Source organism: Canariomyces notabilis (genome assembly GCF_033297395.1).
Source record: "Canariomyces notabilis strain CBS 508.74 unplaced genomic scaffold N656scaffold_37, whole genome shotgun sequence".
Lineage (NCBI taxonomy): Eukaryota > Fungi > Ascomycota > Sordariomycetes > Sordariales > Chaetomiaceae > Canariomyces > Canariomyces notabilis.
Genome location: NW_027041859.1, coordinates 81,071 through 96,815, shown reverse-complemented (window position 1 = coordinate 96,815; position 15,745 = coordinate 81,071). Strand labels below are relative to the sequence as shown.

The following is a 15,745-nucleotide window of genomic DNA, read 5'->3' as shown; positions in this document are numbered from 1 at the left end:
GAACCAATGAGAGGCCGGTGCGAGTCACCGCTTTCCAAATCGCCCCACATTTCCCAACCCCCTTTCCTGGAAATGCCCCACCAACTCCCAACGTCCTCCTCGATTAGATGCAAATTGTTACTGCAAGCTCTGGTTTAGCTAGAACAGGTTAACAACAAATAACCTGACCCGGAGTCCATCGCGAGTTCTGCTCACAGCTCGGCTTTGCAAGTCGAAGCATTGGCCCGTCAACCATAAATCACCACTCCTTCCTGCCACTGACGGGCCTACTCAATCTTCTTGTCCATTTCCACTGCAACCATCGCCTTCTGTTGTTGACTTTCCTTCATCTCCCACTTCCAGGCGACAATCGCTTCCTTGTGTACAGACCACTTCGATTGTTGCCTGCTTGGGCCTTTTTGTATCAACTTTCGACCTCATATACCTGCTGTCGTGGATCTCACTTCCAAAGTCAGGATTTCAGGTTAGTCAACTATATCCAGAGCAATTTCCCTCTCGATTCCTACAGTCTTCAAATCATCCGATTTCCCAAGATGGTTTTGGTTCGACTAACTACTTGGAAAAGATTCCAGATGGCACCAAGAATTAAACAGGAGCCCGGGGGCGGCTATCGGGGTGACCGGAAAACTCCTGCTTTGGCGAGCGAGGCGCCTTCAGAGAGCTTCACCGAGCATGATCGCCTCGCACGTCGAGTTCGATCTGCAGCCCGTGAGTCTGCAGACTTCTTCTCCTCTTTCTCGTCGGAAAGCTAATTCGCTGCAGCGAGCGTTGTCACCCGCCCGGAGCCTGTCGTCAGTCAGGAATCACAGGAAGCTGGAGATGATGACGTGGTCTATATGGAGATCAGAAATCTCAAAGCTGAACAAGTTCCTGAACCCACAGCCTCTCAGAGTGTGCAGGGCTCCTTCCTCGGGGCTAACCGAGCTTTGCAAGGCTTCGGCCGCAAGCTCAAGGACATCAACGACGCTTTGGGCGAGCTTCAGGCGCGCGGTATCCAGCACGTCGCGAGCTTGCCGGAGCTGGTTTTGGTCGGCGATCAGTCGTCTGGAAAGTCCAGTTTGATGTCTGCCATCGCAGGTTTGAGCTTGCCCCGAAGCAGCGGAACGTGCACTCGCTGCCCCATTCACATTAGAGTGTCACGGGCTGACGAGTGGTCTTGCCGAGTATATTTGAAGCAAGATTACGAGTTCCAGCCGCCTAACCGTGCTCTCGCCGAGTCCGACGTCACGTCGAGTAATAAGTTCCCGCCATGGGTTCTCCTCGATCCTAGTCGGCGCGTGCGACTCGAGTTTAAGACCGTCCGAGATCAATTCGACTCTGAGGAGATCGAGACAGTTTTACGCTGCGCGCAAGTTGCAATTCTCAACCCCGGGACGCCATACCAGGTTTTCGTCCCCAAACTTAAGGGCGAGGCCCCGGAAGGCACGAGACAGCAGCACTTTGCACGAGTACGGGAGAAGGAAGACAGGGCAGAAGCACAGTTTTCGCCAAACACCGTTGCCCTGGAGGTCAAGGGCCCAGACTTGGCAGATCTGAATTTCTACGATCTTCCTGGTGTCTTCATGACGGCGAGGCGAATCGAAGACAGTTTCTTGGAGCGAGTTGTCCAGAACCTGACATACGAGTACATTTCACGGCCGAGCGCAATCATTCTCTGTGCTGTTCCAATGAATCAGGACAGCGAGAACTCGCTGGCCCTAAAGATGGTCCGGGACCTCCGTGCCCAGAGTCGGTGCATTGGGGTAATGACCAAGGCAGACCTTCTGCCAAGAGAAGACGACCACGGAGGATCACGCTGGCTCGCCATGCTCAACGGTCATGCCCACCAGACTGGCTACGGTTACTTCATCACGTCTCGCCAAGGGACTGACCTGGAGGAGCAAAATAAGATGGAAGAGGCCTTCTTCAACCGCACGGCTGAGACGACTGGTCAATGGCCGGACGTCTTCGAGCGGTTCAAGGAGAGGTGCGGGGTTGAAAAGCTCAAAGCCTTTCTGTCGCTGAAGCTCGGCGAGCAGTTTGCTAAGGTGTAAGTTCATTCCGCTGACGAGCGTTTATTTTGATCCATGTCTGACGCTTTTTAGCCTGCCTGAAGTCAAGGAGAAGGTGGATTGGCGCATTCGGGATATCGATGAGCAGCTCAAAAAATATCCCGACCCGCCGCCCAATCCAGAGCTGGAAATCATGAAGAGCTTGACCATGTTTACACTGAAGGTCAAGGATAGGGTCAATGGTCCGGACTTCATAAATAGCTGGGGCGACAGGTATGGACAGCCGTTCAAGAGGACCATCGTCGGCCTCAAACCGAAGATCAATGTCCGGGAGCACGCGCTATCGGATGCGACAAGACCTTCAGGCCCTGTGGTCATAGACCTTGAGAGCGACTCAACACCTTCGCCAACCATGCGGAAACGTCCGGCTCCAACGCAAGAAGTAGGGCAGGCAACCCCCAAACGCCCACGCGGATTGCAAACTAACGGCACAAATGGCGTCGTCAAGACAGAGCCTGTTGATCACGCCGTGTTCGCGTCTACACCATCTCATCTGAGGAATGCTACTCCTGCAGGTTCCCCTTCGCGTGGCTCCCGATCCAAGAGCCTCATGGATATTCGGAACCTGGTTAGGAGATCCGTTATTCCAGGTCACCGCCAGCTGGTGTCTACCAGTGTCCACGAGCCCCTCTTCAAGGAGGCTGTGAGAACATGGGCACCCTATATCGATCGCCTCATCAACCAGACATTTGCCTTCCTAGAGGCAGAAATCGTGGACATCTTGAACCAGGCGTTTTGGCATCTCGCGAACCGGGCTGTTTACAAACAGTCCCTCGAGCACATGCGGAGCTTCGTGGAAACGCGCAAAAAGGAGCTCCGCGACCAGATCTTCCTGCTCTACAACCTCGAGACCCAGCGGATTTGCACGGCGAACGATGACTACCTCGAGGGTTACTCCGCCGCCGAGCTGAAAATCCTGGTCCGCCACCGAAACCACTTCCGGATCGCTGCACACAACGGCGAAAAGTTGGAGGCCGTCCCTAAGATGGAGGACCTCACCCCGGAGGAACTGGCGCAGGAGACGGCCAGGATGTCCAAAGAACTGAAGAACCTCGGTCCGGATCCGTTTGAGTCCGAACTCAAGGTCGCCGCATACCTTAGGGGCTATTATCTGACGGCGGCTGCCCGCTTCACTGACAATGTCTACATTCACGTCATCTCCGGCCTCTTGCCACACGTCGCCTCAGTCATCGACAGCTATCTTCACGAGAAGCTTGGTCTGACAGGTCCAGTTGCCAGTAAGTATCTTGATTCCACCCTCCTGTACTACCGTCCCCCTAACTGACTGACAAAACCAGCCCACCAAGTCCTCCGAGACCTCATGTCCGAAGGCCCCGAAATCGAACAAAAACGCCGCGACCTGCGCGCCGAAAAAGAAACTCTCGACGGCGCCATGAAGATCATCGAGGACCTCGAGCAGCGCGAGCGCGAGCAGCAGGCCGCCCTGTCGCAGGCCGCCGCCAGCAACAGCCAACACTACCCGGGTGACCTCTCGTCGGCCTCGACCGTCAACCACCACGCGAGTGGCGTGCACGACGTCGATGGCGTCGGCTCTCCCTCCGTCGACCGGCGGACTGCCTACTCCGCCACGCAATACGGCGATGCCTGACTGAGCCCGACGGCACAACCGAGTGAGTGAGTAACTGACAGACGGACTGTGACCTGATTGCGGTTGTGAATTTTGGTGCTTGAGAATTGTGAGGGGAAGAATCTGCGTCCGGTTGGTGTGCACTTCTATCTAATGAGTGCCTCATAGGGGTACTACTTTCGGTCTGTTTCCCTGTTCTGATGGGCGGACGGATACATACTGTTTACCTGTCCTTCAAATGGCGTTTGCCAGCGCATGTATTTTCTCTAGGCCCTGCTGGCGGGGCAGATTTTTTGTGTATGGGGGCCATTGGCGCCCGGAGGCGATATTGTGCCAAAACGGCTGATAATTCTCCCAGCTTGAATTTGGAGCCCCTGAGTGATTGGGAGTTGGTGGGTAAGCATTGTCTGCAGGAATGTCACGACAACAAAAAAGTCTTGGCAGGGGTTGCCCCTTTTCCCAGAACTGTTTACTGACCCCTAATTGCTTTATTTACATTGGCGCACCTCCCAGCGGCGCGGGCTTGTCACAACCGGAAGATAGGTAGCTTCTAGGCTAGGTCACATGTAGACAAGCGCAACATAGCTGCGCTCTCAGAACGTGATACATTCAGTCTAAGGTGGCATGAATCTTGCGGTAAGCTCCTGTGACAACACCTTTGGCATCGTTAGATCCAGTATGTCCGCCCTGCCTCATTCATCATCTTCATCGCTGCTTGGAAGATCGTACAAAAGCATTCTCCGCCGATCTACTGTGTTTGGTGAGAAAGTGATGGTGATTCCTGAATCTGCCTTGGGTGTTGGAGGCCGAGGTAACGTCTCCCTTAGATCCGGCGCCGGCTCTGAGTCCCGCTCCGAGGCGGTTTCCCCGCCCTCGCCGTCATCACTGACAACTATTCCGAGCATCGTTTCGGGCGGGGACGCCCATGAAACCCACTGGGTATTGCGAGGAGCTGAGGAGACACTCAAGTGCTGGGGGCGTATGGATGGGTCTCCAGTACCCTCCATTGGCGTCCGCTGAATGGCCGATGGTTGAGAGGTCCGCACTTGTCGAAGAAGCTGGGGGAGCTGAGGAGACGTATGACCGGGGGACTTTCCATATGCAGAGGTGGTTTCGGATGACAGTGATATGCCATCCAGCAGCTTGAGATCTGCTGGCGAAATTGACCGAGGGACAGAAATGTTCATCCTCTGTTGCTGGGCCAGAGCAGGTCCCAGGTCGCCATCATGTGTTTTTGTAGGCTGATTTGTCTTTCCGAGAGACTGGCTTTCGCCAATTAGCTGCGTCGGCGGCAGGCTGGACCTAAGATCCTCGAATATTTGCTACAACTGGTCAGAACTTGCACATGGAGTCAGGAGAATGGAGGGTGGAGGAGTGCAGGACATGCTTACCAGAGGCTTCTTCGGTTTTCTCTTCCGCACCTGGTCCGTGGGTCGCGTCTCGTTATTACTCTGTGCGGTGTCCTTGCGTGTAGTCTTTGCACCCAGTTCATGTTCGCTCTGCTCATTGGTGGTAATTTGGGCAGAGGCCTTCACCTGGGTGTTGAGGGTCCGCGGCGGAGAGAGTTGTGTTCCGGTGACAATTCGGCCCTGCGACTGTGACAACTTCGTGACTCTCTTTGCAGTCTTTTGGGTCGTCTTCTGCCGTTTTCGTGCTTGGCCTACAGTAGCCCTGCCCGCTTCGCCCGATTGTGCCTTATCGTAAATCGAAGGTTCATGCTCTGGATCCGGACATGTCTCAGGAACGACTTCCTCATTCTGTTCCAAAGGACAAGGCATAACACTGCATTAAGTCAGCAAGTGACTCAAATCCGAGCCGGGGAATACGAACTTGAAGTGTGCCACCCGTTCGTAACTGTAATCATCCTGCTGCTGCAAGGAAAGGTTGGCGTCGTCAAACTCGGTGTGATCAAACTTCCAAACACCAATGGGAGGATCCTCGGGACGTTCAGTAGCGTGAAAGGCCAATGTCCAGTGCGTAGACTCTGCTTCGGTCAGTACTCAAGTCCAGGTGGCGGGGCATAAGACAGGCCGAACCTTTCCACAAAGGGAGACGGCTGAGATAGTCTCCAAGATCCCATAGTTTGGAACAAGTCTTTAAGATGTGTTGCCTACCAGTCCCCGCCCTCCAGATATCGAGGCCACACCTTCCGTCAGGCTCGTACTTGAAGGTGATGGTGTAATATTCCCTCAAACAGTTGCTCTTCCATTTCTCGCCACACAAATAGTTTATTCGGAACTTGACCAGACGCTCGCTTTCAAGAAGGGGAAAGATGTCGGATTGCTACGAGTATTGTCAGCTTAGGCCGTGCAAAAAGACGGAATATGCTCACCAAGATGCCGATGAAGCGACGGACGGCGTAGTCTTCCGATGCCCGCAGGTACACTGTGTTGCTTTGATCCCTCGATGCTTCTCTGTCGTGAATTTGGAGACTGGACCCTGAGGCGATGATGTCCTCAAAGGAGCGGGACAGCAATTGGTTCAATGGCAGAACCTGGAAGTAGTCTGGGGGGAATCCACGCCTGAGCTTTGTCAGCAGGAGTGATGCAGTTGCGAGGATGAGCCCAAGTCGCCTACCTGGCGTACAGGATCTGACTTATCTGAGACCATCTGTGAGCTGACGGCAACCAAGCGGGATATCCTAGGGACTAGACTCACTGCCGCGCCAAAGACAGACTTGCAGAGCTGGACATCGCGTTTTGGCGCATGTTGGAGTGCATCCTGGCGTACTGATGCTGTGCGTCGCTTAGGCATGGCGAAGACCGCGTACCAGTCACGGCTCGTGTCGAGAGCAGATATAGTCGAAGTTAATGTTAAAACGTTGGGACCATCAAGTCATCGTTATTTATGCTTGGACACTGAAGAAGCTTTTGGAGCTTTAGCTTGGATTGTGGTGCGCTTCTTCTAGGAGAACCAAGGCAAGTAGGTTCGGCACCAGAGGCAGGAGCGGCCGTGAGGTCGCCTCGGCCGACACATAAGGTATCACCCCCAAATGGAAAAAGACTCTCATACCATGAAACTAGGTCGTCTTCTCTCATGAAAATGGCACACTGGATACCTGCACTCCATCATGGTGTTGTCAGCACCCCGGGCTTGTGCCCGCATGGACAAGACCTATAAGACTAGGTGCCTTGGTAGTCCTAGCCAAACTGCACTGCTAAGGTCTATATTGTTGCAGGATAAGCTTGGAGATGGCTGACTTAGAACACAGTCAGTAATGAAAGGGCCAGCAAGGCAATTTACATAGGACAGCGCATCCTGTCGATGTTCTTTTCTGACTTGACGAAGTTGACTCGGCGTTCGGTGATCAGGCAAAAGACTGTCGATCGCCACCGTGGACAGACCAGGGCTGCACAACCGATGATGCTGAGTGCTCCTTATTTCTGCCAGCAAGAAGAAGCTCCGAGTTTGATCTGCTTGGTCTTCCAAGTAGCATATATGCTTATACTTGCTTACCTGTTTGGGAGTCCTGCTGTGTGTTGAGCAACCTGAGTTGTTAGAGATGGAGCTTCCCGGCGCTAGCCGATTCAGGCCTTCCGTACTTCGTACTCCGCAGAACTGTGGCTGGTGGAGCATTCGTCAACTGCCAAGAATACAGTACTCCGTACCGGTACTCCCGTACGGTTATGGTACCAAGCAGGCGTTGTTCAAGACAGGACCGGACTGATACAAGAGCACAGAATGAGGAGTTGTGAGGTTGAAGGCATCGGCCTACATCCCCACGGAATACGAGCAAATTCAGGTGTTTGGAAATTGGCTAATAGGAGAAGCTAGATCTTGTCGGCGACGCCGCTTCACGCGTCTGTAGGTACAATACCTCTGTACTCCGTACCCTCCGGGGCTGGTGACTTGGTGTTGACAGTTCGCGAGGCGCGGTCCAGGTGGCTGGTGCCTCCACTCTTCTGACATCTGTGCGTGTTGGGACTTCGGAACCTGGCCGGAACGGGCATTTCCTCCATTGGACACAGAAACTAAGGAAAAGGGCATCTGCCCTTCGCACATGACAGCAAAGAGATAACTCGGTTTTGCTGGATCAGAGTTCATGGAGCGTCTATTGACCATATGCCGAACGAAGTAGCTATTGAACACAGCTGTTATTTGTAAAAGTTCAGAGTTTCGATGTGGCTGGTTTAGAGTATGCGCGTTGCAGTGACTTTAAGGCTGTTCTTGTTTTTCGGTCCCCACTTCCCAGGGGAGGGATGACAGTGGCACGGGCTCACCGAGCGGAACCGATTTCCAGTTGGGTCTTGCCTCTCCGCTGGCTCCTTGATCTCGACATCGCCTTACCTCACTCAGCACACGGCAGGAGGAATCAAGGGCACGACGCTGCCTCCTCGCCAGTTTTATTCTTCTTTTCCTCAGTACAATACGTATCGACCTTCTGCTCGCAGTCCTTGGGGCAGGTTGAAGACCGTTTCACCGATCGGAGTCAACGTTTTGCTCGCCTCGTGCTGAGGTCAGCGACGCTGGACTATCGGCAAGAGCACGCTCCTGACAAATCCTTGACCGCGATTTCTGCACCGCAAGAACCTCGCTCACTCGATCGCGAACTGCAGACAATGATCGTGGGATTTTGACTTTGTTTTACAATCGGCATCTGAGGGGGGCCATCTCCCCGGGTCTGACACGCGTTGGAACCACAGGCTTTTGCTCTGTAGCCGCTACGCGTTGGACAGGATTTCTGGTGTCATTCGTACGACGACCAACACACGAGCGGGCGAATCTGAGTAGGATTTCTTACTTGGATAACACATTCATATCCCTTTCCCTTTTCGACGCCAGTCCCTCTACAGACCCCGTCGAACCAGAGCCCCGGCACCCGCGTGTCTCCAACCATGACGTCCTCTCCAGGCCAAAGCGCCATGGACGTTCGCCGGCCACGATCTAGTCACAAGGTTTCGGTGACTTGGGATGAGGATGAGGCTACCGTCACACATAGGATGATGCAGTTTGCCGACGAGTGCATCGAGACCAGGACCGTGACCACCACCACTACCACAAAGCGGTCGTATCCTCCCCTCTTTCTCCGCGAGCCTCGCGCCTTGCATTCACTAGACTCCAAAGAGTACCCGTTGGCATCGAGGCCGACGCCCCCGGAATTGCGGAAGCTGATTTTCCACGTCGACGGCTATGAACCCGAATACTGGCAAGAGGAAGACGAAGTCGATAGTCAGGTACGTTGACCAACTGGTCCATTTCCCGTGCTGGGCCCGTTGCTGACCCGAAGCACTCGATATAGCAGGTTCGACGATCTCAAAGCACGGATTATGCTGGCAACATCAAGTGTGAGCCTGGGGTCGAAAGCCCCATCTCAAGCTCATCTCACCGCCAACTACCTGGGATGAATCCTCGAAGGTCTCAAAGATCCACTACTAGGGCTGTTTCGCCGAACCAGACACCAGTGGCAGCCAGGAGCGCTCGTTTGCTCGCAAAAAATGGTAATATCTCGCATGCTGTGTCGGATAAACTGCGTCGAGCTGTGGCACACGGTTCCCGCAAGGAGGCGGACAAGGCAAAAACGCAGTCGCTGGGATACCTCGCTACCCCTGATACCTCTGAACTGGCTCCGGGCCACCCGGACCGAACCTCTAGGTTAAGGCACCTCCACCTCGAGAGCTCAGATGTTGGCACCAGCCAGTCAACCTCGGTGTACGACGCGGCAAGCCCAGCGGGTAGCGATTCGCAGACAGTCTTCAGCAATGTTGCCACACCGCCTATCACGGATGCAGACCTTCAACCATTCGACGACGTCGACGAACCCCTGTCGCAATTAACACGCAGCTTCCGTCCAAGACCGAGTTTGAATACTATTGCCGCACAAGATGTCAGCCTGCCCAGTCCCCGACTATCTCCCACCCTAGCAGCCACGCAGCTCCAGCCCGACCAGGTTGACGAAGAAGAAGAAGAGGATGCGTCGTTCTCGACCCAACTCGCACGTTCAGCTCCTAGGCGGTGGATGGAAGAGAGCCAGACAACTGAGGAAGACGACGCCGAGTTTTCTGGCGCAGCCGACTTTTCCCCTGCGCCTTTCGACACCTCTATTTCTCGGCCCCAAGCCCCATCGTCCGGGTACATGGATCCGCGCTTGATGCTGGAAAGCTTCGATGCCATGCCGTCCGAATTCAAGACGTGGATGATGTATCAATTTCTACGAAGGTGTCCACGGAAAACCCTTCACGTGGTCGCCGATGTCGTCAATCCGGCCCTCAAGTGTGACTTTCTCAAACAGCTTCCCCTCGAGCTAAGTCTTCATGTCTTGTCGTATCTGGATCATCGCGACCTTTGCCGCGCAGCTCAGGTGTCCAAGCGGTGGCGTGAGATTGTGGACACTAACGAGACTGGCTGGAAGGAGCTGTTGGATCGTGATGGATTTGTGCTTCCGCCAGGGGAATTACAAAGAGCTATCAACGAGGGCTGGGGGTGGCAAGACCCCGTTGGGCATGAGGGCTGTGAAGTCGATTTGAGCAAGCAAAGTCGGTACACGTCTAGCGAGACCGAGCTCATCCGTTCCGCCGTCAAGACGGAGAGACCGGAACCCCTACCGAAGACTAGAGGCGCAAAGCGGAAACGCGGTCTAACCCACATCAATGCTGACAGGGCTAAGCGGCGCGCTGCTGCCCAAGAGCTGAGAAGTGAAAGAGCCTCACCTCTTAGTAAGACTAGCAAGTCCGAAGGGCCAATATCCGCCGCCAATGCTGCGGCCCTTGCCGTTCCGGACCCACAGATCGGCCTACCAAGCCTGCGCCAACTTCATCTTTTCAAGTCGCTATATCGAAGACACTACATGATCCGGAAGAGCTGGACGAGTGGCAAGGTGAAGCCGGGTCATGTTGCGTTTGCAGCCCACCCGCGGCACGTTATCACGTGCCTGCAGTTCGACGACGACAAGATCATCACAGGGAGCGACGATACTTTGATACACGTTTATGATACCAAGACAGGCAAGTTGCGCACAAAACTCGAGGGCCACGAGGGCGGCGTCTGGGCACTCCAATACGAGGGAAACACGCTTGTGTCGGGTAGCACGGACCGCTCCGTCCGTGTGTGGGATATCCAGAAAGGCATCTGCACTCAGACATTTTATGGCCACACCAGTACTGTTCGCTGCCTACAGATCATCATGCCCACCGATACGGGCAGGGTCCAAGATGGCCAGCCGGTGATGATGCCGCCGAAGCCCCTCATCATTACAGGTTCACGCGACAGCCAGCTGCGTGTGTGGCGGTTGCCCGAGGCAGGGTCTCGGCGGTACATCCAGACTGGCCCGCCGGCCAGTGACGATCAATGCCCGTACTTCATTCGGATACTCTCTGGGCACACGCATTCAGTCCGGGCAATTTCAGGACACGGCGATACTCTTGTCTCGGGCAGCTACGACAGCACGGTCCGTGTCTGGCGCATCAGCACCGGCGAGCAGCTGCACGTCCTGCACGGTCACCTGCAAAAGGTGTACTCGGTAGTTCTGGACCACAAGCGGAATCATTGCATTTCGGGATCGATGGACTCGCTTGTGAAGATTTGGGATCTCAATACGGGCACATGCCTCCATACACTGGAAGGACATAGCATGCTAGTCGGTCTCTTAGACCTACGCGATGAGAAGCTGGTGTCTGCTGCGGCAGACAGTACCCTGAGGATTTGGGACCCGGAGACCGGCAAGTGCAAAAACACTCTCGAGGCGCATACCGGAGCTATTACCTGCTTCCAACACGACGGGCGCAAGGTCATCTCGGGCAGCGAGAAGACGGTCAAGATGTGGGATGTCCAGACCGGCGACTGCATCCAGGATCTCCTCACCGACCTGAGGGGTGTATGGCAGGTCAAATTTGACGAAAGGAGATGCGTGGCGGCAGTGCAGCGCGATAACCTGACGTTTGTGGAGGTGAGATGCTTAGGTCATTGGTATGGGAGACGTAATGCTGACAGCTTTGTGAACTCAGATTCTCGACTTTGGCGCGGTCCGTGATGGCAAGCCGCCCGAGGAGCTGGGTAAGCGCAAACTACTAAACGAAGCTGAAGTTCAGCGTCTTATTGCGGAGGAGGCATGATGACGCTTGGCGGGATAGCGTCGCCTTGATGTTAGATTTGGGCAGCGAGAGCCTCGACTTGCTTCTCGAGGCCGGATATTTCCTGCTGAGGCTGTACGGGGTATAGGACTTAATCATGAGATATGACACTGGGCAAAAACGTAAACGAAACCAAACAGCAGCAGTCTAGCGGGGAGTTATTCAAACGTCATTATGGGCATTCGATTTTTGCATTGTTCTATTGTCCACTATCCGAGGGGGTTTGGGTGTGACAAATGATTGTGGCAGATATCACGGCATACCGACAGGGTTGGCTGCCACATATGGTACTGCAAACCTTATTAGTCCATAGTCTTAGTGTTCGGGTCTTATGCATGGAGATATGTCACGCGACATTCGGATGATTGGATGTGAGGACGTTGGAAAGGGGGTTCTGGCGCCGGTACAGAGGCGGCGGACTCGTGTCCGAGGCATGTTCACAGCACCGCAACAGAACCCTCTGTGGCGAGAACTATGACAATGCCCTGGATATCCAGCGGAAGCTTAGATACTGGGACCAGAACTCAAAGGACCACTATGATGTTTGATAGATAATTTGAGAGATATACGGTGCTTCTGAAGCAGGTTCACAGCTCCCTAGGGGGACAATGGGACGGGAAGAGCCGCCGTTCGATTAAACAGTGGATCGCGCTTCGACAGTGACAGTAACACCGATTCCATGACACGCTGCAGCGCCAAGCCTTCACCCATGCAAATCCGCCCAGTATCCCAGGGCCCTGGGTGCACACGTCAACACCAATGCCCCGGATATCGAGTGTCGCGTGCCTTGTGTCCTTCGCAGGCCCGATGCAACGAATTTTGTTCAAGGTAGCTCGACCGCGGTGACTGATCGCTAATATGGCCCCTTCCAGGGCAAATTCGGCTGGGGTTACGGCCGGCGGTGTTCTGGGCTCATTGTCACGGTTCTGGCGTGCAAGTCACTCCTGTAACTCAATGGCAGACGTAAACTGACCAAGAAGGATGTTTAGAGAACCTACGCATCAGACTATATTGGTTTCGTTCTGCTGCTGACGGGCTACCTTCTTGTGTGTTGCCATTACAATAACCTACCGGCGGGTGCGACCAAGCTAACCGAGCACCAGGTACAATTCCTGGTTGAGCCCTTCCATCGCATGTTCTCACTCAACGACTTGCGCATCTCGTTCCCCTATGCAGAGACAGAGCGGGTGCCCCTTGGTGAGTATCTATCTTGCGTAGTTACTTACCCCCTTACTTGTAAGCATCTAACAAACTACCAGGCCTCGACTTCATCTACGCCCTCTTCATCCCCCTAGGTATCCTCATCCTCTACAACCTCGCCAAAAGCGCCTCCGTCCACAAGCAGCACGTAACAATCCTCGGCTTCGCAATCTCCATGATCCTCACCTCCTTCCTCACCGACGTCATCAAAAACATGGTTGGCCGCCCCCGACCGGACCTGATCGCGCGCTGCCTCCCCGCCGCCGGCACCCCGCGCGACGTGCTCGTCGACATCGACGTGTGCACTCAACCGGACCACCACACGCTGCACGACGGGTGGCGCGCGTTCCCCTCGGGTCACGCCTCCTTCTCGTTCGCGGGGCTGGGCTACCTGAGCCTGTTCCTGGCGGGGCAGGCTCGCATCTTTGCGCACGGAACCACCGGAAGCCTGGCCGAACACACCGAGAAGCTGGTGCGCGGGGACCTGGTGCGGGCGCTGCTCTGCTTTGCGCCCCTGCTGTGCGCCACCATGATCGCCATCAGCCGCTGCCAGGACTACAGGCACGATGTATATGACGTCTGCGTCGGCGCCCTCCTCGGCTGGACCGTCACCTACTGGAGCTACCGCCGCTACTGGCCCCGCCTGAGCAGCGGCCGCTGCGACGAGCCCTATGCCGGCCCGCCTGGGGGTGGCGGTGATGAAGCTGGTGCCGTGCGGTACGGGAGGATCAGGGACGAGGAGGAAGGCGGCGGCGCTGGTGCTGGTGCTGGTCGAAATGTAGGCATTGAGTTGAATGAGATTTAGCTTGCGTGATTGCTGACTTGGCCGTTTGATAGGTGACTTGATGCTGTGAATATGTATGCATGGGTTCTAGTAAGTAATTGTGTGTATGGTTTCTCTGCTTGGAGTTATGGCGCATTTTGGGTATCAGGCTGGGAGAGCACAGCGCAAGGAGTTATGGTCCATTCACATGAGTATCGGCCCTCTATTGGTACAATGCAGCGCTGGGAGGCAGTCCTATCTGCAGTCCCATTTTCCTGTCCCATCTATAGTCCCTAGCCTACTTATCCTCCGTCGTTTCGTCCTTGGCCAGGTCATGCTCCTTCAATAGCGCTGTAATCTCTTCCGCGTTCCATAGTCTGTGGTAGATCTTGCCATCCTTGGTCTGGCCCACTGTCGCAAACTCGACTGTATCCGTGTCAGCTGTTGTTTACTTCCAGCCACAGGCGATATCAGTTAGTACTCACTCTTTTCACTGCTGAGCTTCGTCGAGTCCATGGTCTTGCTCAGAACCTTAACGGCCATGCCGCAAGCTTCCTTCAATGTGCAGTCCTCCTTGTAATCTTGCTTCAGCAAGCTCTGCGCACTGGCGTGGTTCGCGCCCGAGCTCGTCGCCTTCCACCCGCCGTAGTTTCCCGAAGGGTTGCTGAGGTACAGCTGGAACTGGCGTTGCGGGTCCCATCCGGCGTAAATGAAGGAGACACCAAACGGCCGCAGACCACCGTGTTGTGTGTAGCCTTGCTTCAGGTCACAGAGCCGGCGCACCAGCTGCTCGCAGGGAATGTCTTCGTTATACGTGAGGAGGTATCGTTGGGCGGCCTGTCGAGCGTAGTTGATGAGGATGTTGGCGTCGGCCGTCATGCCGGCGACGGCACAGATCATGTTGCTGCCCAAGGGAGTGGAATTAGTAAGTTTGGTACTAGTACGACCGCATATCGCACAGAGAGTCCTACTCATTGAGGATGTAGAGCTTCTCGGCTGATGTATCTTGCTCAAGGAGCTTCGAGGTGACTTTGCGCTCGGCTGCAAGCACGATGCCGTCCTTGGCCAGGATGCCGATAGCAGTCCCGGCATGGGAGATAGCTTCGAGCGCATATTCAACCTGGTACAGACGGCCGTCCGGGGAGAAGATGGTTGTCTGTGCAGATGGTAAGCTTCATGGCCGGTCAAGCTTCCTGGGCTCCTCGGGTTCAAGAGTCTTGGTGGAGCCAAAGGGAACGCCAACTCACTCGGGAATCGTATCTTCTCGACATTGTAGCTGGCGGTCGATAGAATCGGACGGCGGTTGAGAGTTCTGGAGAAAGTACGAAATTGAGGAATTTGGATTTGGTTCAAGATCTTGTTTTGTCGGCAGTAACAAAAGCTGGAAGCCTGCTGTGATTGATGCTGAACTCACTGATGCAGTCGAGCCCAGCTTCGTAGCTCCAGGCAATCGCTCACACGCGTACGGTCCTGTACGTATGGAAGTACCTTCGTACCTGGCTCGTCTGATGCCTTGAATTTTAGGTTATGAGATTCGAAATTCGAAATTCGGAGCGCACGGGCCATTCGCTATGAAACGTCCACGCCAAGCCGTGCGCATGCTTACCTAATGATCATGCCTCTTGGCTTTCTCCATTCAACCCGCCACTGCGATTGCTCCACCTCGCAAACTCCTCTTTCCTCCCCCATCCAACCGCGACATTCCGCAACAACACGACAGTGAGCGCCGACGTCAACGGCATTGATAACTTCGTGTTTCATTGCCAAGTCTTTGCGCTTGCAATCGAATCACCGTTTTCTCGGTTTAAACCATCTTCGGCCGCATATAAGTGCATTCGCCTCCCGAAGCCGATTCACCCCATCACGCGCCACGGTTACAGTGTTCCAGGAGCTTGGACCGACAGCTCTTCAGCTTCTTTTCTCGGCGACAGAACCTCAACTTTGCCCGGGTCAGTATCAGCAACCTTCATCTCGCAAGGGGTAGGAAGGTTGGGAGATTCAGGCGCTAGGGTTTTCGCGGATAGCTTCAGGGATTTTGTTGTCTGGTCATCGTTTTGAGACGGGGAGCATCTGCAAA

General features: G+C 54.7%; 5 protein-coding genes across 5 annotated transcripts; 3 read left to right on the top strand and 2 right to left on the bottom strand.

Annotated features, from left to right (window-relative positions):
- Positions 1–572: 572 nt before the first annotated feature.
- Positions 573–3,660, top strand: N656DRAFT_802305 (uncharacterized protein; the record flags this gene model as incomplete). The annotated part of the gene is made up of 4 exons (XM_064818226.1): positions 573–708; positions 763–2,029; positions 2,085–3,289; positions 3,350–3,660. The coding sequence occupies 4 exons, from the start codon at positions 573–575 to the stop codon at positions 3,658–3,660; spliced, it is 2,919 nt and encodes a 972-aa protein (XP_064665437.1).
- Positions 3,661–4,223: 563 nt separating this feature from the next.
- Positions 4,224–6,573, bottom strand: N656DRAFT_461163 (uncharacterized protein). Its single transcript, XM_064809723.1, has 7 exons — positions 6,298–6,573; positions 6,217–6,239; positions 5,972–6,161; positions 5,676–5,922; positions 5,470–5,623; positions 5,031–5,421; positions 4,224–4,961 (listed from the first exon to the last, which is right to left on the bottom strand). Exons 1-7 carry the CDS (start codon positions 6,391–6,393, stop codon positions 4,332–4,334), a joined length of 1,731 nt encoding a protein of 576 aa, XP_064665436.1. The 5' UTR covers positions 6,394–6,573; the 3' UTR covers positions 4,224–4,331.
- A 1,928-nt stretch (positions 6,574–8,501) lies between these two features.
- Positions 8,502–11,687, top strand: N656DRAFT_719241 (WD40 repeat-like protein; the record flags this gene model as incomplete). The annotated part of the gene is made up of 3 exons (XM_064812351.1): positions 8,502–8,813; positions 8,879–11,521; positions 11,580–11,687. The coding sequence occupies 3 exons, from the start codon at positions 8,502–8,504 to the stop codon at positions 11,685–11,687; spliced, it is 3,063 nt and encodes a 1,020-aa protein (XP_064665435.1).
- Positions 11,688–12,125: 438 nt separating this feature from the next.
- N656DRAFT_460926 (PAP2-domain-containing protein) lies at positions 12,126–13,947 on the top strand. Its single transcript, XM_064809719.1, has 5 exons — positions 12,126–12,638; positions 12,695–12,751; positions 12,809–12,902; positions 12,965–13,683; positions 13,743–13,947. The coding sequence occupies exons 1-5, from the start codon at positions 12,564–12,566 to the stop codon at positions 13,749–13,751; spliced, it is 954 nt and encodes a 317-aa protein (XP_064665434.1). The 5' UTR covers positions 12,126–12,563; the 3' UTR covers positions 13,752–13,947.
- Positions 13,778–15,024, bottom strand: N656DRAFT_784829 (N-terminal nucleophile aminohydrolase). The gene is made up of 4 exons (XM_064816255.1): positions 14,916–15,024; positions 14,640–14,824; positions 14,154–14,572; positions 13,778–14,094 (listed from the first exon to the last, which is right to left on the bottom strand). The coding sequence occupies exons 1-4, from the start codon at positions 14,937–14,939 to the stop codon at positions 13,967–13,969; spliced, it is 756 nt and encodes a 251-aa protein (XP_064665433.1). The 5' UTR covers positions 14,940–15,024; the 3' UTR covers positions 13,778–13,966.
- Positions 15,025–15,745: the final 721 nt, after the last annotated feature.

Excerpts from the sequence above, each read along its gene's own strand:
- N656DRAFT_461163 (XM_064809723.1), bottom strand. The coding sequence starts at position 6,393 with ATGCCTAAGCGACGCACAGCATCAGTACGCCAGGATGCACTCCAACAT. Across the intron at positions 6,240-6,297 it reads AGTCTGTCTTTGGCGCGGCA|ATAAGTCAGATCCTGTACGC; the intron begins GTGAGTCTAGTC and ends AGATGGTCTCAG. Across the intron at positions 5,923-5,971 it reads GTCGCTTCATCGGCATCTTG|CAATCCGACATCTTTCCCCT; the intron begins GTGAGCATATTC and ends CAATACTCGTAG.
- N656DRAFT_784829 (XM_064816255.1), bottom strand. The coding sequence starts at position 14,939 with ATGTCGAGAAGATACGATTCCCGA. Across the intron at positions 14,573-14,639 it reads AAGCTCTACATCCTCAATGA|CAACATGATCTGTGCCGTCG; the intron begins GTAGGACTCTCT and ends TCCCTTGGGCAG. Across the intron at positions 14,095-14,153 it reads GAAGCTCAGCAGTGAAAAGA|TCGAGTTTGCGACAGTGGGC; the intron begins GTGAGTACTAAC and ends ACACGGATACAG.
- N656DRAFT_460926 (XM_064809719.1), top strand. The coding sequence starts at position 12,564 with ATGGCCCCTTCCAGGGCAAATTCGGCTGGGGTTACGGCCGGCGGTGTT. Across the intron at positions 12,639-12,694 it reads CATTGTCACGGTTCTGGCGT|AGAACCTACGCATCAGACTA; the intron begins GCAAGTCACTCC and ends AAGGATGTTTAG. Across the intron at positions 12,752-12,808 it reads TGCTGACGGGCTACCTTCTT|GTACAATTCCTGGTTGAGCC; the intron begins GTGTGTTGCCAT and ends ACCGAGCACCAG.